The sequence below is a fragment of the Cnephaeus nilssonii genome (genome assembly GCF_951640355.1).
Source record: "Cnephaeus nilssonii genome assembly, chromosome: 3".
NCBI classification, from domain to species: domain Eukaryota; kingdom Metazoa; phylum Chordata; class Mammalia; order Chiroptera; family Vespertilionidae; genus Cnephaeus; species Cnephaeus nilssonii.
This window is the reverse complement of record NC_137074.1, coordinates 21321197-21343408: the sequence shown is the minus strand read 5'-3', so window position 1 is coordinate 21343408 and position 22212 is coordinate 21321197. Positions and strand designations below refer to the sequence as shown.

Genomic DNA, 22212 nt, shown 5'->3' with positions numbered 1-22212 from the left:
AAAAAACCCTATTATAGTCTCCAGTATTAATCTCTCTATATACCCACCTATATTTCCCTTTCTCCCTACTTCAAGATAAACATAGATCACTTAGTCTTTAATTCACAATACCCAATGATTGGAGAAGCCGCTTCCTGCAGTTTATTCACTATGTTTTTATAGCATCTCTGAGTAAAAATAAGGAAAGCAAATAAACATTTTACTTCAAAACACAGAAACCTCTGAAGAGACTGCCATGTGAAGTAAATAGAAACAGGAAATATAAGTAATGTCATCAAATAAACCATATAAGTAGAGAAGATATCACAGATAATTGAAAAAATTATTCATTATGTGGATGAATATATTTTCATAGCTTTTCTTTCTCTCTCTCTCTCTCTCTCTCTCTCTCTCTCTCTCTCTCTCTCTCTCTTTCTTTCTTTTACTTTTGGTTAAATTTTCTCCAGTAAAGGAGGGCTAAGAATTGTATTAAAAATACATAGGCCATATGTTTACTGTTCTGAAAGAGGCAGTAAGCATCCTATTGGTTTATAATTGGTTCTGGTAGCCTAGTAGGGTCCTTTTGTTTTTGGAAGCGGAGTGCCCAGTTCCTGTCCTTAATAAATAAAGGAACACAGTTAGGATAAGCAGCAGAGAGATTAAGCCACCTGCACTAGACAGCTCCTTCAGTTCCCGAGGCAAGGAGTTCTTAAATAAGTGTATTGTTCTGTGCAGTCCTCCTCTGTAGTTAAATAAATTCAACTTCAATTTTCTGTCATTCACCATGACATTGGATTATGAGGCAAAAGGCCCTGAATGCCTACAAGAAGAAAAGAAGCACTGGCTTTAACCACCATGCAGATGTAAGGCGGAACCCATGGAAACAATCCAAAATTCACAACATCAAACTCTACTAAGATGGGACGGCGCTCTTTGCAGATATTAAATAAAAAGCAAATGATTTTCAATGAACAAGACAAAAAGAGCTCTTAGACTCTCTTCATACAAAGCCAGCTGCTTGCTGGATAGCATTACGCAGGCATCAGATTTGGGGTAATTAGTTATTTAAGAGAATCCTGTTATTTTGAAAGGTTTCTAGAACCTACAAAAATACAAAAGGTATTCTTAGTTCTTGAACAGAAGAATATAAAACTTTACAGTCATTTGGAGGGTATATTAAGTTAGTGTAATGTTTTTTTTAAAAAAACCAATAAAGAAAATCTTTACACTGGGAACATATTTCGAACTTAAAACTTTCTGGATATTAAGAATTTAAAGCCTGATTCAAAGTGCTATGGAGAAAATGGATTTCAGGTTCAAGTAGCAGAATGGAAGAGCAAGCAGGCAGAGGACTGGTACCCAGAGATCCAGGGGAATTTTTTTCAATGAGTAGTTGAAGGCGCCATAATAATATAAATATTAAATGGTGGGAATAACTGAAGAAAAGGAAAAACAAAAGCGCACTCTTCTTTTAATACACTCCTATGACCAGATAACATCAAGCTGTTGTGCATAAATCTTAAAGCCACAATGCCTTATTTCAAATTCTGGCTCTGCTTCCTACTGGCAATGTGAATTTAGGCACTTGCGTTTCCTGCCTATACAACTGTTATTATAGCAAAGGATTGTTCTGAGAATTGAGTGACCTAATATATGTAAAGAGGAGAGCAGTAGCAGGCACATAATGAGAACTAGTCACTGCGAGCTCTTATAACTGGTGGTGGCAGTAACCACCTACCCCTGACTTCTCTGAATTTCATCACTTGTCACCTTGAGGAACTTGTTGGGGCCAGTGTCACCAATGGTCATCTTTGTATGGGAAAGAGGAAAAATGAAGGCTTTAACCGTGCATTTCTCTTTAACAATCTACAGAGCAGTTATGGCAAAATGTTAAAAATAGTTAAATATAGATGATATCACACACATTTATCATATTCTCTGTATTTTTCTGTGTTTGACATATTTTACAGATAAATTATTGAGAGTGGGGTCTTGCTTGCGCTGGTCAAGGATGACAGCATGTTCTGCACCGAGTCTAATAAACTGAGTTCTGTGTGTCCAAGATACAAAATAAATCAAGGGGCAGAACTTGGGTCGGGGGTGAGGAGTGAGCTTGAAACTGTAATGAAAGGCAGCCCATTTGATTCTGTGAATAGGGTGCAGAGAGAATCAATTGTAGCTAGAGAGGGATATGGCAAAAAGAGGGTTTTGTTTTTGTTTTAAAATATTAGGACATGTTCATTTGCATTTGGGAATAATCCATTCTAGAGGGCACCCACCTTTATGGATTTAAAGTATGCCTTCTAAGATGCTTCTTATGTGTGAATAAATAGTACTTTTTACAGGTGTTCAAAAAAAACTGCACAAATAAATCTCACTTTAATTCTCACTTTTTTCACTACACGTTATGTTTTTTGAGACTCATCCATATAGCTATACATTAGATATGATTCATTCCTTTCTGACATTTAATCATGTGCATATACATTTAATTATGTGCATATACCACATTTTACTGATCTACACCGCCAGTCACAAACCTAGGTTGCTTGCAACTCTGTGTCACCACAAATGATCCTGCTATAAAGCCTTTTACTAATCTTCTTGTGTACTTAGAGGGGAGTTTTTCTGCAGTATGACCTCAGAGCGAACTCCTGAGGTCACAGGCATACACATAATTAAATAACACTAAATGATTCCAGGACGGAGACACCCTTATCCCCCCACCTCAATGGGTGGAGGTTCCTGCTTCCCTAACACTTACTAGAAAGAGCTATTTAAATTTTTTTCTTTTACCAACCCATAGGGTACAAAGTAGTGTCTCATTGTTGGCTTAATTGCATTTTTTTCTGCTTACTGTTGAAGCTGATCATCTCATTTTATATTTCTTAGTAATTCATGTTTCCCCTTTTTATATTTGCCTTTTCCACAGTCTCTTTTCTATCCACTCCAATGGAGCTTTCTTCTTCACTCCTCCACAGAAATCAGTCTTCTTAAGGTTACGAATGAGCTTCCTTCTCTATTGGCAATTCCAACATTTAATTTGGCACACAGTATACTTCCTCTTTGATACATTACACTACACACTCTTGTTCCCTCCTTGGCTATTGCTTCTCAGTCTAAATGGATGATTCTCATTCTAAATGTTGGGAAGCATCAACAGTTCAGCCCTAAGCACCTTTCCTACTTGCATTTTCTCCTTATCTGATATCATCTAGTCTCATAGCTTTGAATAGAATTTATATACAGGTGTCTCCCATCATCATCATCATAGCTAATAAGTGTTGGGTACTTACTATGTGCTAGATACTATATTCTAAGTGCATTATACTCATTTATTTTTCACAGTGTAAACTAACTAGAATGTAAATTCTATTAAAGCAGGAACTTTGTCTATTATATTCATAGTGTTTGAGACATGGAAGGTGCTAAAAAAATAACTGTGAAAGAATGAATGCAATTTTGTAGATATTAAGTGAAAAATCCCAGCAAATAAATGTTTAAAATTGTGGTTAAACTAAACATTTAACCTAGGATTAAATTGCATGGAACATAAAGAGTTGTGCAGTTTTCATTGATAATACTAATATGATGTATTTTGGCATTACACTTCAACTATATTATAAATATGTTATTTTATTCCAGTAAGACACTTATGGAGTACCTACCTATTCTGTTATAGGTAGGGTCCATGCTAATTAGATTCAGTGTATAAATATCAATAAGATAGATTCCTTTGTCCTTAGGGAAATTATAATCAAATACCTCATTTTGCCTTCATCCATGATAAATTATGTGTTAGATAACAAACCAATACCTATTTTAAATTTAAACCTGTTTTATTTTCCATTATTTTAAATGATTTTATTTAGTCAGTTGGTTAGTTAGTTAATTATGTGGCTGAAATAGTTAATTATGTGGCTGAAATTTCTGATTAGGTATAATTGATGTGAATGAACATAATATGCTGCATTTAGATTACATTTATATATATATGTGTATATATATATGTATATATATATATATATATATATTATTGTACCACAAATTGATGAGGTTAGCCCTTTACAAAAGTTACATTTTTAAATGAGCAGAGGAAAACTTTGCAGATGTAAGAATATATGCCAATAATACAAGCAAGTTCTTTAATGAGTATTCAACTATATCAATTGCAAATTAACACATTGCAACTTCAGCCAACATTTTACAAAGCTCAGATGGTGATATAGCCATTTGGAAAATTCATTTCATTTTAGAGTTTATATTTCAGAGGTTTAATTCACATCTATTTTGAAACAAGTGTACTTGAAATACATTAACTTTTTCTGCATAATGCCAGAAAAGACTGAAATATCATTTGGTGATTTTTATAAATCAGATGCTAGAACAGGTGTGAATATATGTGCAGCTACAAAGTTGCAATTCAGTGCAGATGTAGTTATATGAAAACCAGAAAATTATTAGCTTGGTTTGTGTGAAAAGAAGAGAGTGGGGAAGTGAATTAAATCAAGCTAAGGAGATAAATCAGGTTCTTAAAATTTGGAAATAAATTATACTCTAATATTAAGGTTCAAGAATTTACTTCACGTGCAAAAAACAAGGCTTCTAAACCTCCACTGTGTTTTTTTATTCTGAACATTAAACCAACCCACTATAACATGAAGGTAACTGTAATTTATAGGGGCTTATAAAATATTGCAAATTATGAATAAGATAGGAATCTTAATCATTTTTTACCTTCGTTACATTATTTAACCACTCTTTTCAAGTGACAAAATTAAGATAATACTTTTTCTATCTCATAGAAGCAATCCTCGTGGATTTAGAAATTTCTGAATACTTTAAAATAGTACTTTGTTTTCTGACAAATTTGTACAAATAAATTCACCTATATATATTTCATAATAGATTTCATGATAGAGAAAGTGGGGGTAGAGATTATAAAACTCTATTATTCAAGACTAAAAAATACTAGTAATGGATATGGAGAACCTAGAGTTAATTAAGTAGGAAGAGACAGTGATTTATAATGAACTGAATATTAGCTGAAAATATTTACGTGATAAAAAAGAAAAAGACTTAGGGTTATTAATAAAGTAAATAAATAAATAGAAGATAGAGAAGTTTAGATCTAAAAGTATTTACATTTTCAAATAGTCACATCCTATATAATAAAAGGGTAATATACAAATCAACCAACCAAACGGCGGAATGACCGGTTGCTATGACATGCACTGACCACCAGAGTGCAGACACTCAATGCAGGAGCTGCCCCCTGATGGTCAGTGTGCTCCCACAGGGGGAGCGCAGCTCAGCCAGAAGCCAGGCTCACAGCTGGTGAGTGCAGCTGCGATGCCGGGAGCCTCTCCTGCCTCCACAGCAGTGCTAAGGATGTCTGACTGATGGCTTAGGCCCGGCCTAAGCCATCAGTCGGACATCCCCCGAGGGCTCCTGGACTGTGAGAGGGCGCAGGCCTGGTTGAGGGATCCTCTTCTCCCCCCGAGTGCAGAATGCCATGCACCGGGCCTCAAGTAGCCATATCATCAATGGTCTTTAATGAATTGGTGTGTTTTACCATCAGAATGCTTACAGAGATCCCTGTCTGTGGACTAATTTTATGCAAAACTGCGAAGGGGATGGAGTGCACCTTCAGCCACACAGAGTACTATTCTTCTCTCTATACCTTTCTCCTTGTGCTGGGTGGCAGTAAAATAAGTAAAGAGCAAGAATTTCTTCAAAAGAGTGCTTTCATGCTACAAAATTCATTTGTGCTAATTGCATTAAAAAAAAAAAAAACCTCTACCATACAACTCCATAGTTTAAAAGTGTTGAGTAAAAAAAACAAAAACATTTTATAATTTTAAGACTAAAGAGCTCTGAAAGCAACATGGAAATGGGAAAAGATTTAGCTGTGATGATGTTTATTACAACATAATTTTAACAGAAAAGTGAAAACAACTGTCCAAAAATTGGGTACAATTAAATAAATTATGATTAATCCAAAATCAGAACATGAGGAATGTTTTTAACACAGAAAGGTTTCATAATAGAGAAAATGGGGGGGGGGGGGTAGAGATTCTAAAACTCTATTATTCCATTTTTATAAAAATATATATTCAAGCCCTGAACCTGGTGTGGCTCAGCTGGTTAGAGTGTCGTCCCATAGCCTGAAAGGTTGCAGTTTCCATTCCCAGTCAGGGCACATACCTAGGCTGCAGGTTTGAGCCCCAGTTGGAGGTGTAAGAGAGGCAATGGATCGATATTTCTTTCTCTTTCTCCTTCTCCCTCCCCTCTCTCCCCTCCCTCCTCCCTCCTCCTCTTCCTCCCTTCCTCTTTCTAAAATCAATGGAAAACATATCCTTAAATGAGGATTTAAACATATATATATATATATATATATATATATATATATGTATATATATATATATTCAAAACTGAAAGTCTTGGAGGATACACATCAAATGTCTGTAACTATGTGAATGTTGGAATTTCCTAACCAATAGTAAGCATGGCTGTTTGTTTTGTGTGTTTTTTTTTGGTAATAGAAAACAAAAGAATCATATAAAGTAGCTTAACACTGAACCATGTTAACATACCTATACCCATCTTATAACCCACTTCATAACTTATTGATGGCTTGTTCCTGCTCAAGCTTATACTTCATCATGTGATAGGTGCCTAATTAATATTGCTGAATGAACAAAATTAATGATAGGTGATTAAATGGGCAGAAGAAAACTTATGTTAAGGGGGTGGGGAAGGGGAGTGAGGTTATATTACGCCACATGTACAGAATGGGAGCAAGAATGAAAGGGCAAATAAATCCATAGGGTTTTTCAAGAAAAAGAAAAGAAAAGGTGAAGTCTAACACTTACCCCAAGATCTTGAAGGGGATGGTGCAGTCAAAGAAACGGCAGAGAGAGCGGCAAGGCTTCCATCTAGCCTTGAAAGAGGAAAACCATGCTGGAGGGAAAAACAAGGGGAGGAGCGGTGGCAATGGCATGGGTGAGAAATGAGTGGAGAATACACCCGAATTACAGCCGTCCCAAAGGAGGGAGAGGAGGCTCACAGGTGAGACGTCCATCCCAAGTTGCGCGCGCTCAAGATCACTGTAGAAAATTCCTCTAAGATTCAAACATTTGTAAAATGAAGATAATATGAAAATAGAAGTAACTTTACATGAAAACTTAAAGTTGGGAGCAAATAAAAAAGGAAAAGAAGATAATCTTATTAGGATTCCACTAACCAAAGACCAAGTGGCTTCCTACAGGAGACCCCTTCATTAGATCCCATATTCCAATGGCTGCCTGCTCCTATAAGTGAACTGTCTGGGTTCCAGTCAGGACTATCTGTCTTGCAACTTGTCTACTAACCTTAGGAGAACTGTGCATTTTTTTGTGTTCCCTTGCTTTTGGGTACAGAAGCAGCAGCCCACAGTGTCCCAATATCAAGCTGGTCTCTTTCAAGGGCTGCTGATTTCGTGTGACTAAGGATCAGTACAAACTGCCTTGGTTTTCTGTTTGTAAAATCAGCACTTCTCCCTTTTTATTGGAAGCCCAAGTTACATTATCCCTACTGGAGCCCAAGGGTTGATAGGAATCATAAAAACTGGTCAATTCACCACAGTGAGCTCCCTCTGAAACTTCATACCTGCCAGGAAAGGTCACAGTGAAATTCTGTTCATAGATGCCTTTATCCACCATTCCACAGATGACCAATTAATCATAGCCACTCCTTTTCAACAACCTGTTCTAAGAGCAGACAGACTACTGACTGTTACAGCTAACCAAGGCTGACAGAGAAATACATTAGTGGAAACAATTGAACCTTTGGGTAAACAGGAATTAAATTGCATGGTTTTTGCCTGGCTGGAATGGCTCCATGGTTAAGCGTAGACCTATGAACCAGAAGGTCGCAATTACATTCTCGGTCAGAGCACATGTCCAGGTTGCGGGCTCGATCCCCAGTTGGGAGCGTGCAGGAGGCAGCCAATCAATGATTCTCTCTCATCATTGATGTTTCTCTCTCTCTCTCTCTCTCTCTCTCTCTCTCTCTCTCTCTCTCTCTCTCTCCCCCCCTCTCCCTTCCTCTCTGAAATCAGTAAAATTAAAAAAATAATAAAACGTATGGTTTTCCTTTGTTATTACAGGAGCATTTAAGGAAATTCTGAAACTTTGATCCTAATTATAATAATTTGGTTTGCTATTACACCAGGAATATGCAGTATAATATTTCTATACTTATTTAGGGGTTCCTATATTTTATCTTGTTAATTCTCCTATTGCTCTAAGGTAGGTAGGGAAAGCTATCATATTTCCATTTACCAATGATGTAACTGAGTCAAAGAAATTAATAACTTGTCCAAAGGGGCTGTAAAAGGCATAAACAGGGCCAGAAAGCAGAAGTCTTTGTCTCCTAGATCAGTATTTTTTCCTACTGAACATTACTCATTCTGATTTTTTTCACTTTAATAAAGAAGCTATTAACGAAGGAATATAGTACTCATACATGCAAAACATGGATGAATCTCAGAAACTTTATACTAAGTCAAAGAAGCCAGGCATGGAAGAACACATATTGTATGGTTCTTATTATATGAAATGTCCAGAATAGGCAAATCTATAGAGACAGAAAGTAGATTAATGATTGGGTGGTAGGGGGCAGATAGGTAACAGAGCAACTATTAATGACAGTGAGTTTTGTTCTTAGGTGACAGAAATGCTCTAAAATTACATCGTGGTGATGGTTATATAACTATAAATATACTAAAATCATTGAATTATATACTTAAAATGGGTGAATTTTATGATATTTAAATTATTTCTCATTAAAGCTATTTTTAAAAATTCAATAAAGATGAAAAAATATTATAGGCAAAATAATGTCACTAAAATATCTGCATATTACTTATTATACCAAAGAGCATACTGGGGGGAAAAACATTGAAGTTTTTTTTCACTTGGAATAAATTTGAAAGTTGGTCAAATAAGTTTTTGGACAAAAATTAATGCTGAAGTAATTTATCTGAATTCTGTCTTCTAATATTTGTGACTACTGACAAAAGTAAGGGACACTTTATTCTATGAGGTGGAAAGAAACCATTTAAGTGGACTGATTTGTGGGTCACAATGACCTCTGAGCGGAATATTGTCAACTGAGATAAATTGTGCATTTTGGAGGTTATATTAGTGTGACCTAAACATAAAATTACAAAACTTATGTAAATAAACCTTTAAAAGTAAATTTAGTCTTTAAAATTTTATTTCATGTTTATTTTCCTATGAAAAAATACTAAATTTTGACTGCTACTGACAGTCTATTATTTACTCCTAAACTAGTATTAAACCATATGCACCAGAGTTATCACTTGCATTTAAATTTTTGAGTATCTATATTTCAAAGAATAAATAAAGAGAAAGTGTGGGGAAAACCAAATTAAAAGTTTTTTATGTAGAAAATTAATAATCATAAAGACTATATACCTGAATCCAAGTTGAAATTGCTCAAGGTTGATTTAAAATTAAAAAAGAAAAAGAACATTTATTTAACTTCAGAAATGAACCAATTGTATCAGAATTACAGTGTATTAAAGCCTAAAGGGGTCTCCAAGGACTATAAATACAGTGTATTATAGTTCAACAAATCGGTTGCCTAGGTGTAAACACATTACTCATCAGGGCTGAGTGGCATATCAGAATCATCTGGCTAATGTATGTAGGGTCATCACCTTCTAATTCTTGGCCTAGAAAGCTCTCAGTAGTACCACATTATTGGGGGCAGAGGCTGGAAGACATAAAAGAGGTATACTTATACAGCTTAAAATAGAGAAAGATATTTACTTTAAAAGTGAATTCTAAAAGTAACAGGTATGGGAATAAAATATAAATACAAAATAGTATATAAAATATTAGAACAACTTTAAAAATGCATTTGTAAGAAAACACATGATAATATAGTATTCAGCATAAGTTTAAAGTTTTAGGGTATAAAGATTATATTTCTCCAAACTCATTTTACTAGGCCACCATTACCCTGACACCAACCAGATAAGGACACTACAAGAAAAGAAAAGCATGGGCCAGTATCACTGATAAACTCAGTTAAAAAAATCCTCAATAAAATACTAGCAAACAGGGATTTGTTCCAGGATGCAAGGATGGTTCAACATCCCTAAATCAACCAATGTGCTCTACCACATTAATAAAATGAAAATAAAAATTATATGATCATCTTAATAAATGCAAAAAAGCACTTGACACAATACAAATCCATTTATGATAAAAAATTCTCATCAAAGTTATTGTAGAGAGAATGCACCTCAACATAACAAGGGCCAAGGAGATGAGCATAAGTGTTGGTTTGCTTTCACTCCCTGCCATTTACCAGCTAGGGGTGGACAGGCATGTTACCTTTCTGGGCCTGGATTCTCTCTTCTGTAAGACATGATACTTATACTTGCTTTCCATGGTCACTGTGAGAATTGACACAATTATCTTATATACCGTGCTAGCATGGTGACTAGTACACGTAGGTCCTTACAAATGTTCTTATGGTTAGTCTAGGGGCTGGGTTAGCAATAAAGATATTTTCTAATTATCTGGCTCCAATCACATCAATTCTCAGTGATTCCACACTGCCTTCAGGAAAAGATGCATACTCCATAGCCTTATTGCCAAGACATCCATTCCTCTGAGGTAGAGGGAAACAAGGTGCCCAAAACACAATTTTAATCTTTTCATTTGGGAAAATGGAGTGCCTGAAAACTTGGATTCACTTTGTAAACAGCATATGTTGTATTTTCCTTCAGTGCGCTAAGCCACCAATCCACTGGGATAATGACACACTAAAGTAAATTCACTTTGTTTTCCTGAAGTCTTAAAACATCTTTAATATCTCCACTTGCCTTGCCACTCTAAATAGACTAGGAAGGAATGACAGTGAACATTGATCACAGACAGCCACTGGCATAGTTACTAATAATTAGGCATATTTGCAACACAAGGTAATAAAAAATGATTTTATTGTGATTTTAAGAGAAATAAAGATTTAGACATTTATTATGGACAGTTGCTAACAACCACATACACAAAAAACCTTTTACCTAGAACATCTTTTTGTAAGTCATGGCATCTGGTTTGCAGGTTCACTTCCTGTTGTTTAGACGTCTCAATCTGCTGAGACCTCAGAATGGCTGCATCTGACAACAACTTCAGGCTTTTCATTTCCTCTTCTAGGCATACCTTACTTCTGTGGGACACTGCCAGACTTTTATTCAGTATCTCTATTTCTGTAAAGAAAATTCAGAGTTTACAAATAGACAACACTGAATTATAATGTTCAAAAAAGTGACTATTTTCTTTTAGAAAATTAATATTTGAAAGCCAAGATGACTTTCCTGAGAGTATAATGACACCAAACCCAAAGCTTTCTTGGTTATTCTGAAAAAGAAAAAGAATTGTGTTGCTAAACTATGCATTATACCTTTTAGGTTGTTCGGGATTTTTTTGTCTTTAAGTTGTACTAAATGGCAATTTGGCCTGCTTTTTAAATACTCACATAAATGAGTAACATATCTGTGTAATGTTCTGGGTTTTACTGAAATTAAATTGTTTTCTTGGCAACATGATTCAGAAAGGTAAATTTAAATGTGCTAGCATGAGCTGGCTGGATGGCATTTCTAGGAGCGTAACTAGGATACATCTATACAAATTGTGTAAACTGATGAACAGAGAGGATCCAGAGACATGGAAGCATGGAACAGAGTGCAGAATCTCGGAGGGAAGGTCAGGGAGGGTGGCTGGGTTGGGAGGTAATCAACCAAAGACCTTGTATGTATATATGCATAACCCATGGACACAGTCAATTAGGTGGTGAAAGTCTGGGGTGAGGGGTGGGGGCGGGCTGGAGGGGATTAATAGGGAGGAGGAGAAGGAGACATATGTAATACTTTCAACAATAAAGAATTTCTTTTTTTTTAAAAAGCAAATTTTGGAAAAAGGTAGTAAGGGTAGAAAGGAATAAAAAGATGCAATGTCCAAAACTAATGAATTTATGGACATAAAGTATTAGTTAATATATTATAAAGATTTTAACAATACTCTATCCCCTCAAAATGAGACCAGAATTTCATCATAGCAATCATTTGTCATTCTCCTATCTACTTAGATCAATAAAAATAGGCCTTCACAGCATTATGTAGATTTAAATGTACTAATCTCTAGTAATAAAAGGGTAATATACTAAGTAGACCGAACATCCTTCCAGATGTCATTCCAGACGTCCATCTGGATGAAGGCAGGGCCGGAGCGAAGGCTGGGACCCGGGTGCCTGCTGGTGGCAGTGGAGAGAAGCAGCCTGGGTCCTGGGTGCCAGAGGGAAGTTGGTGCTGGCAGCCGGGGAAAGGAAGGCCTACTCTTGCACGAATTTTCATGCATCGGGCCTCTAGTTTTATATAATTTCATGAGAAATGCATGGAGCATGTTATCCTTCAGAGTGATAATTTATTATCAAGCTATCCTTTCATCAGCCTTTTTAGCAATGCTGCCTTAAATCACACTATTAAGATATACAAACACACACAATAATGATAAAATACTACAAAATTTGTACAACCACAATTAATTGAAATGATGAATACGTGAAAATCTGGACAGTCTGCTTTGCCAGAGAGTTCATTTGGCATTCCTTTCCTTGCTTAGGTCATTCTGGGCCACATGATGGGTGTAACATGTGATTAGATGGCAAAGGAGGTTGGCTTGGTTTATTGGTTGTGGAGCCAATACAGCAAAAATAGCAGCCCCATGGGCCAGTGAGGACCAGAAGGAGAGATCAATGGGACAGACCCGGCAGCAGCTAATATGGCAGGAAATGCTCACAGGAGAAGTAAAGCAGCGTGCTGGAACAGGGCACAGAGACCAGGGCACGTCTTAAAGGAGGGGGAGGAGTACAGTCAGGAACATGGTCCAAGGAGAGAGAAGCAAAATGTCTTTCTGTGGAAAACGTTTGTCCGGAAGACAAAGTGGCATGTAAGACAGACCTAGGTCATGACCACAAAGCGTCCGGCACCTTCTGTACTTTTAATTCTTGCTCATAATGGAAAACTGGGGAAATAAATTGGCAGGAGCCATTGGGGTCTACCATATTCCAGTAATTACATAAAAACTGTTTTTCTTAAGAAAAGTTATATGCTTCTAAAAACTTACAGATGCACACACATTTGTGTGAGAAAAACTAACACACTAGTACATAGAGCTTTAGAAAGAATGTTGTAATTTTTCTTCAGAGCTGAAAAGTCTTCCTGCGTATTTTTATAGCCATAAAGGTGGTGTCTTGTGACTAACTTGTATGTACTGTACTCTAACCATCTATGCTTGAGTCAGCATGACACTGCAGAGGGGCACATGCTGCCAGAATGATGCTGCTTAGGCTAGCAGGCTGACTGTTAGTGGGCACGACCGTCTGTCTCTAAAGTAACTACTCGTGTCAACATGACTTTCTGTCTGACATTAAAAGAATAAGAATCCGCAATGCAGATTCATTTGTCAAATATATTCCAACACATGGAAAAGTACAGCAAGATTTCAAAACTAACAAGAGCTTCAATGTTTCTACCATGGAATTAAGAGAGTAAACTCAAGGGAGGTGAATTAACTCACCCCCCGCAAACCACATATCCCTGTGGCAATCTGGTGTCAAATATTCAATCCTACCTTCATCATTAAAACAATTTCATGCTTGTCAGTCATGTGTTCCAATTTGGGGTTCAGAAATTATGATCTCCACCAGACCAACCTATTCCGGTCATTGTTCCCACCTTGTGCTTTCCCTATTTCAGGACCACCCTCTGTATTTGTCTGAATTTAATTATTAAAATTAATTTTAAAATTTAAAAAGATATTGGTCATATACAAACTCATTTCTTGAAGGCATATATCATATAACAAAATTAGGAAACTGAAGTTGTATGGTTAAAATTTCTTTTTTCTAACATTAAACTATATAAAAATTTTAAAACATACAGAAAAGTGGGAAGAATTATACGTGAACACAAATATACATACCATGTAGACTCTTCAATTAACATCTACACTGATAAAAGAGTAAGATGCAAACTGACCGTATGTTCGTGACACCCACCAGCCAATCAGGAGTGAGTATGCAAATTAACCCAACAAAGATGGTGGGTTAATTTGCATATGCAGGCGCTAAGCGGCCGGGGGCGGGGCGGGACACTTGCGTCGTCGCCATGGCGACAACGCAGGTGCTCCGTACTGCCCCAGCTGCTCCAGGCCTCTGAGCAGCGTGGGAAGGTGGGAAGATGACTCCGGGCCGGAGCAAAAAGGCAGCTCTGGCTGGAGCGAAGGCGGTGCCAGCAGCCAGGGGAAGGAAGGCTCATTCTTTTTTTTTTTTTTAATTTCTTTATTGATTAAGGTGTCACATATTTGTCCTCATCCCCCCATTCCCATCCCCCACCCCTCCCCACAGATGCCCCCACCCCCCTGTTGTCCTTAACCATTGGTTAGGCTTGTATGCATGCACACAAGTCCTTTGGTTGATCTCTCCCCCATACCCCCACCCTCCCCTACCCTCCCTCTGAGGCTCGACAGTCCGATCGATGCCTCCTTGTTTCTGGGTCTGTTCTTGTTCATCATTCTATGTTGTTCATCATTTCCCCTAGATGAGTGAGATCATGTGTCACTAGAGATATACTTATATGAACTGAATGTGAGACGAGCAATAATAGTTATGCTGACAGGCAAATGAATCAGTCTGTAGTGAGTTTCTTTCTGGACCAACAGTTCTTTTGAGACCCAATTTCAATGTCCACCAGTTCCTTATGTGTACATGTCAGCACTGACTTCAGCTCTGGATGGTGGACAAATGGTGGTAATGCAGGTCCGACTCCCTCTGGTTTGGTCTCGCCCAGACCCAGGGGCGCGGCTTCACCCGGACTCAGGGGCGCACGTCCTCACCCGGACCTGGGACCCAGCATCACCCAGGCCCTGGGGCGCGTGGCCTCACCCGGACCCAGGTGTGCACGGCCTCACCCGGTCCTGGGATCCAGCCTCACCCGGACCCAGGGGCGCGTGGCCTCTCCCGGACCCAGGGGCGCAGCCTCACCCGGACCCAGGATCCAGCTTCACCTGGACCCGGGACCCAGCCTCACCCGGATCCAGGGGCACACGGTCTCACCCGGACCCGGGATCCAGCTTCACACGGACCCAGGGGTGCACGGCCTGACCCGGACCCGGGGGCGCGCGGCCTCACCCGGACCCAGGACCCAGCCTCACCCAGATCCAGGGGCGCACGGCCTCACCCGGACCCAGGATTCAGCTACAGCCAGACCCAGGGGCGTGTGGCTTCACCCGGACCCAGGGGCACGTGGCCTCTCCCGGACCCAGGGGCGCGGCCTCACCCGGACCCGGGACCCAGCCTCACCCGGATCCAGGGGCGCACGGCCTCACCCGGACCCGGGATCCAGCTGCACCAGGACCCAGGGGCAGGAAGGCTCATTCTTGCACGAATCTTCGTGCATCAAGCCTCTAGTTTTACTATACTTGCTTTCTCACATAGCTACCCATCTATCCGTCTATCATATTTTATGTATTTCAATATAAATTGAGACATCCGTATACTTCACTCCTAAATACTTCATTCAACATGCATATCAATAATTATCACTCGATATATAAATTCCTTATTTTTTAGTATAATTTACCTACAAAAAGAAATACACAAATCTCAAATGTAAAGTTTTTAACAAATGCACCCACGGTAATCCAAACCCCTACCAAATAGAGCAATACCATCATCGCAGAAAGTGCCCCGGTGCCCCTTTTCCACTCAACCCTCCACTTTAAGATAATTAATGTTCTGATTTATCTTCCTCTGTAGAATAGTTTTGCCTATTCTAGAACAGCCTATAAATGGAATCATACAATATGTGTTATTTGTGTACGGTTAATTTTCAGGAAGTACAATATTTTTTAGATTTATCAAAGTTAACTGTATTATCAGCAATTCATTCTATAGTTCATTTTTAAATTTTCTTTATTGATTAAGGTATCACATATGTGTCCTTATCTCCCCCTTACCCCTACCCCCACCCCCAGTTCATGCCCTCACCCCTCTGGTGTCTGTGTCCATTGGTTAGGCTTATATGCATGTATACAAGTCCTTTGGTTGATCTCTCCCCTTTACCCCCACCTTCCCCTACCTTCCCTCTGAGGTTTGACGCTCTGATCAATGCTTTTCTGTCTCTGGATCTGTTTTTGTTCATCAGTTTATGTTGTTCATTATATTGTACAAATGAGTGAGATCATGTGATATTTATCTTTCTCTGACTGACTTATTTCACTTAGCATAATGCTCTCCAGGTCCATCCATGCTGTTGCAAATGGTAAAAGTTCCTTCCTTTTTACAGCAGTGTAGTATTCCATGTAGATGTACCACAGTTTTTTAATCCACTCATCTGCTGATGGGCACTTAGGCTGTTTCCAAATCTTAGCTATTGTAAATTGTGCTGCTATGAACATAGGGGTGCATATATCCTTTCTGATTGGTGTTTCTAGTTTCTTGGGATATATTCCTAGAAGTGGGATCACTGGGTCAAATGTAAAGTTTTTAGTTTTTAGACTAAAAACTATTCTACAGAGGAAGATAAATCAGAACATTAATTATCTTAAAGTGGAGGGTTGAGTGGAAAAGGGGCACCGGGGCACTTTCTGCGATGATGGTATTGCTCTATTTGGTAGGGGTTTGGATTACCGTGGGTGCATTTGTTAAAAACTTTACATTTGAGATTTGTGTATTTCTTTAGTTCCATTTTTAGTTTTTTGAGGAAACTCCATACTGTTCTCCACAGTGGTTGCACCAGTCTGTATTCCCACCAGCAGTGCACGAGGGTTCCTTTTTCTCCACATCCTCGCCAGCACTTGTCATTTGTTGACTTGTTGATGTATAATACCCACAAATCAATAAACTGATACATTACATAAGCAAATTGAGAGATAAAAATCATATAGCCATATCAATTGATGCAGAAAAAGCATTTGACAAAATCCAACACCTTTTCTTAATAAAAACCCTAAGCAAAGTGGGAATAGAGGGATGATACCTCAACATAATAAAAGCCTTATACAACAAACATACAGCCAACATCATACTCCTGTTCATCATAGTACTGGAAGTGCTAGCCATAACAATTATACAAGAAGAAGAAATAAAAGGTATCCAAATTGGAAAAGAAGATGTAAAACTGTCATTATTCACAGATGACATGATACTGAACATAAAAACCCCCGAAAGACTCCATCAAAAAACTACTAGACCTAATAAATGAATTCGGCAATGTAGCAGGATACAAAATTAATGCCAAGAAATCTATGGCATTTTTATACACCAATAGTGAACTTACAGAAAGAAAAACTAAAAAAACAAACCCATTTACCATTGAACCAAAAAAATTAAGATACCTAGGAATAAACTTAACTAAGAGGGTAAAAGATTTGTACTCAGAAAACTACAGGACACTGAAAAAAGAGATAGAGAAAGACATAAACAGAGGGAAGAACATACGATGTTCATGGATTGGTAGAATCAACATCATTAAAATGTCCATTCTACCCAAAACAATCTATAGATTCAATGCACTCCCCATTAAAATACCAACGGCATATTTCACAGACCTAGAACAAACTCTCCAAAAATTCATCTGGAATAAAAAAGACCCCGAAGAGCTGCAACAATCCTAAGAAAGAAGAACAAAGTAGGTGGGATCTCAATACCAGATATAAAGCTGTATTACAAAGCCACTGTTCTCAAAACTGCCTGGTACTGGCATAAGAACAGACATATAGACCAATGGAATAGAATAGAGAACCCAGAAATCAACCCAAACCACAATGCACAATTAATATTTGACCAAGGAGGCAAGAGCATACAATGGAGTCAAGACAGTCTCTTCCATAAATGGTGTTGGGAAAATTGGACAGATACATGCAAAAAAATGAAACGAGACCACCAACTTACATCATACACAAAAATAAACTCAAAATGGATAAAGGACTTAAACGTAAGATGGGAAACCATAAAAATCTTAGATGAATCCACAGGCAGCAAAAACTCAGACATATGCCGAAGCAACATCTTCACTGATACAGCTCCTAGGGCAATGGAAACTAAAGAGAAAATAAACAAATGGGACTACAGCAAAATAAAAGGCTTCAACACAGCAAAAGAAACCATCAACAAAACAAGAAAGCCCACTGCATGAGAGAACATATTTACCAATGTTATCTCCGATAAGGGTTTAATCTCCAACATTTACAGGGAACTCAAACAACTTAACAAAAGGAAGATAAACAACCCAATCAAAAAATGGGCAACAGACCTAAATAGATACTTTTGGAAAGAAGACATAAGGAAGGCCAAGAGACATATGAAAACATGCTCAAAGTCACTAATCATCAGAGAGATGCAAATCAAAACGACAATGAGGTACCATCTATAGTTTATTTTTTATTCAGGTATTTTTTTGTTTTGTTTTGTTTTTTGATAATCTATTCTGCTGATTTACTTCTGGGTTTATCCAGTTTAAGGCTATCTACACTAATGAAAGAGAAACATACAAATTGACCGTACCTCCGCTATGCCCACAAGCCACGCCCACAAGCCAATCAGGAACGAGTATGCAAATTAACCCAACCAAGATGGCTGTGGCCACAGAGCGAGCAGGAGGCTTGGGTTTCCCCAGTGATGGACGGCCCAGGCCTCCGCTCAAAGTTTCAATTACAGAAAATAAATAAATCCCAGATACCAGGGCCTCCACTTGGGTCACTGGGGGGCGTGGCTGGCCTGCTAACCACCACAAGCCCCTCACCCAGACTGCCCCATGCCCCAAGGGAACCCCCACCCTGATCTGGGACACCCTTCAGGGCAAACCAGCCGGCCTCCACCAGTGCACCAGGCCTCTAGCCTATCTAATAAAAGAGTAATATGCAAATTGACTGTCACTCCAACACACAAGATGGCTGCCCCCATGTGGCCAAAGATGGCTGCCCCCATGTGGACACAAGATGGCCACCACAAGATGGCCAGCAGGGGAGGGCAGTTGGGAGGGACCAGGCCTGCAAGGGAGGGCAGTTGTGGGCGATCAGGCCAGCAGGGGAGGGCAGTTGGGAGGGACCAGGCCTGCAAGGGAGGGCAGTTGGGGGCGATCAAGCCTGCAGAGGAGGGCAGTTAGGGGTGACCAGGAAGGCAGAGGAGGGAAGTTGGGGGCGACCGGGCCTGCATGGAAGGGCAGTTTGGGGGGACCCAGGCCTGCAGGGGAGAGCAGTTGGGGGGACCAGGCCTGCAGGGGAGGACAGTTAGTGGTGACCAGGCCTGCAGGGGAGGGCGGTTAGGGGCAATCAGGCTGGTAGGGGAGCAGTTAGGCATCAATCAGGCTGGCAGGGGAGTGGTTAGGGCAGTAATGGGCAACCTTTTGAGCTTGGTGTGTCAAACTTCGCCAAAAAACTGAGCATAACTTGGGTAGTGTGTCACTTTGAGGAAAAAACATTATTTCGCAAATGTCTCATCCTCAGGAGCAGCAACTGTTTTATCCTCAGCATGCGGCTGCCTCAGCAAACGTGTGTCATCAGAAATGGCTACGCGTGTCAGTGCTGACACGCGTGTCATAGGTTCGCCATCACTGGGTTAGGGGGTAATCAGGCTGGCAGGCAGAAGCGGTTAGGGGCAATCAGGAAGGCAGGCAGGCAAGCAGTTGGGAGCCAGCAGTCCTGGATTGTGAGAGGGATGTCCGACTGCCCGTTTAGGCCCCATCCTACTGGGAAGGGGCCTAAACGGGCAGTCGGACATCCCTCGAGGGGTCCCAGATTGGAGAGGGTGCAGGCTGGGCTGAGGGACACAGCCCCCATGCACGAATTTCGTGCACCGGGCCTCTACTTTTAAATAAATCCTGAATACAAGTGCTGAATATTTTTATATTCAGTATTTTTTGTGGACATATGTTTTCAGGGGGGTATAACTACCAAAATGAAGAATTTCAGAGTTATCAGAGAGAAGTCTCTTTAGTCTTAGAAAGCACATCATATATTTTTTCAAAGTGGCTATAGCATTTTATACTCTCATCAATTTGTAAGAGTTACAGTTGCTTTCCTTCCTCACATATATTTATTGTCAATCTTTTTCTTTTTAACCAGTTTGATGGGTATGTACTGATGATATCTGCATTTCTCTTATGAATGATAATCTTGAGTACATTTTAATGTTCTTATTGACCATTTGTATATCTGTCCTTGTGTCTGATAAAATCTTTTGGCCATTTTTTATTGGATTGTTTGTCCTTTTATTGTTGACTTACAGATATGTGTTTTTGTTTTATTTTGTGTGTGTTTTTTATGTTGTTGTTAATCCTCACCTGAGAATATTTTTTTCCATTGATTTTTAGAGAGAATGGAAGGGAGGGAGGGGGAGAGAGAGAGAAACATCTATGTGAGAGAGACATATCATCTGTTGCCTCCCAAACTTGCCCTTACTGAGTCCTGGATGAGCCTTTGACTGGGAATCAAAACCACAAGCCTTCAATACATGGGCCAATGCTCTAACCATTGAGTAATACCAGCAAGGGCTGCCTTGTTTTAATGTAACATGTACAGCAGTTTGTTGTCACATGTGTGTTTTTTTCTTTATTGATTAAGGTATTACATATGTGTCCTTATCCCCCAATTGCCCCCCATCCACCCACTCATGCCCCCAACCCCCTGGTGTCTGTGTCCATTGATTAGGCTTATATGCATGCATACAAGTCCTTTGGTTGATCTCTCCCCCTTACCCACACCCTCCCATCCTTCCTCTGAGGTTTGACGGTCTGATTGATGCTTCTCTGTCTCTGGATCTGATTTTGTTTATCAGTTTATGTTGTTCATTATATTCCACAAATGAGTGAGATCATGTGATATTTATCTTTCTCTGACTGGCTTATTTCGTTTAGCATAATACTCTCCAGTTTTTTTTAAATATTTTCTCTGCCTGTGACTTATCCATTCATTTTCTTAATGGCATCTTTGATGAGCAGAAGTTTTAAATTTTGATGAAGTTTAACTTATCAATTTTTGTTCTTCTGTAGCTCTTAATTCTATGTCCTATCCAAATAACTTTTATTTACTATCAATTTATGAAGACGTTTTCCTGTTTCTTATTTTATAATTTTAGCTTTTATACTTATGTGATTTATGTTGAATTAATTTTTATCTACTATGTGATGTAGGGATTAAGGTATATTTTCCCATATCAGTATTCAGTTGTTACAGCATAATTTAGTGATAAACTTTCTTTTTCCCGTTGGATTATTTGGTGCTTTGGCTAAAAGTGAAATAATCACATAAATAGGGGCCATAATCTACCATCAGCATCCTGTACCAGAATGGTAAATTTCTCATAACCAATGAATCTGCATTGACACATTATTATCACCCAAAATCCACAGTTTACATCAATATTCACTCTTGCTGTTGTACATTCTATGGGTTTTGACAAATGTATAATGACATGTATCTACCATTATAGTATCATACAAAAAATTCACTGCCCTAAAAATCCTTTGTGATTCAATGCCCTAAAAATCCTTTTTAGGTCTGAGGGAAAATTACAGTGTTCTTTCTTTCTAAAGTTTTATGTACTTCATCACAATCTAACTATTCATCCTTCCCTCCAACCTTGGCAATTACTGATCCCTTTTCCATTTCCATAGTTTTACCTTTTCCAGAATGTCATTTAGTTGGAATCTTACGGTACAGACTTTCAGATTGGCTTCTTTCACTTAGGAATATGCCTTCTCTCAATTTTTGACATTTTCACCATATGTGCCTAGTTTGGGTCACTCTATAGTATTTTGGGATAGTTATTTTGTCCCAAATTTATAATTGTTATCTGTGGGAAGGCTGACCTAATATGAGCTACTCAGCTATTAAAAGAAGAAAAAGTTTTAAAATGCAAACCGGTACATTTAACAGAAATAACTAGACTTCTGACCACAGCTCAAGAATAGATGTATCACAGCTTATCTTAGACCAGCCTATATTTACTGAATTTCAGGGTTTCAATAGATCATAATGACCATCTAGTCTGTGAGCCAATAACAAGTTTAAAAGTTCATCATTAAGTCCCTTCACATAAAATGCAATATCACTATTTCATTACTCATGATGTACTACTTACAAAAAAAAAAAAAGA

The 22212-nt window shown here is 38.7% G+C and overlaps 1 protein-coding gene across 1 annotated transcript in view; it reads right to left on the bottom strand.

The window, feature by feature from the left end:
* Positions 1-22212, bottom strand: part of LEKR1 (leucine, glutamate and lysine rich 1) — a gene marked incomplete at its 3' end in the record, with an annotated part of 117226 nt that overhangs the window by 44755 nt on the left and 50259 nt on the right. Inside the window, exon 6 of the mRNA XM_079767262.1 lies at positions 11081-11266. Coding sequence (XP_079623388.1) covers positions 11081-11266 — 186 coding nt within the window. The remainder of the gene's footprint in view (positions 1-11080; positions 11267-22212) is intronic.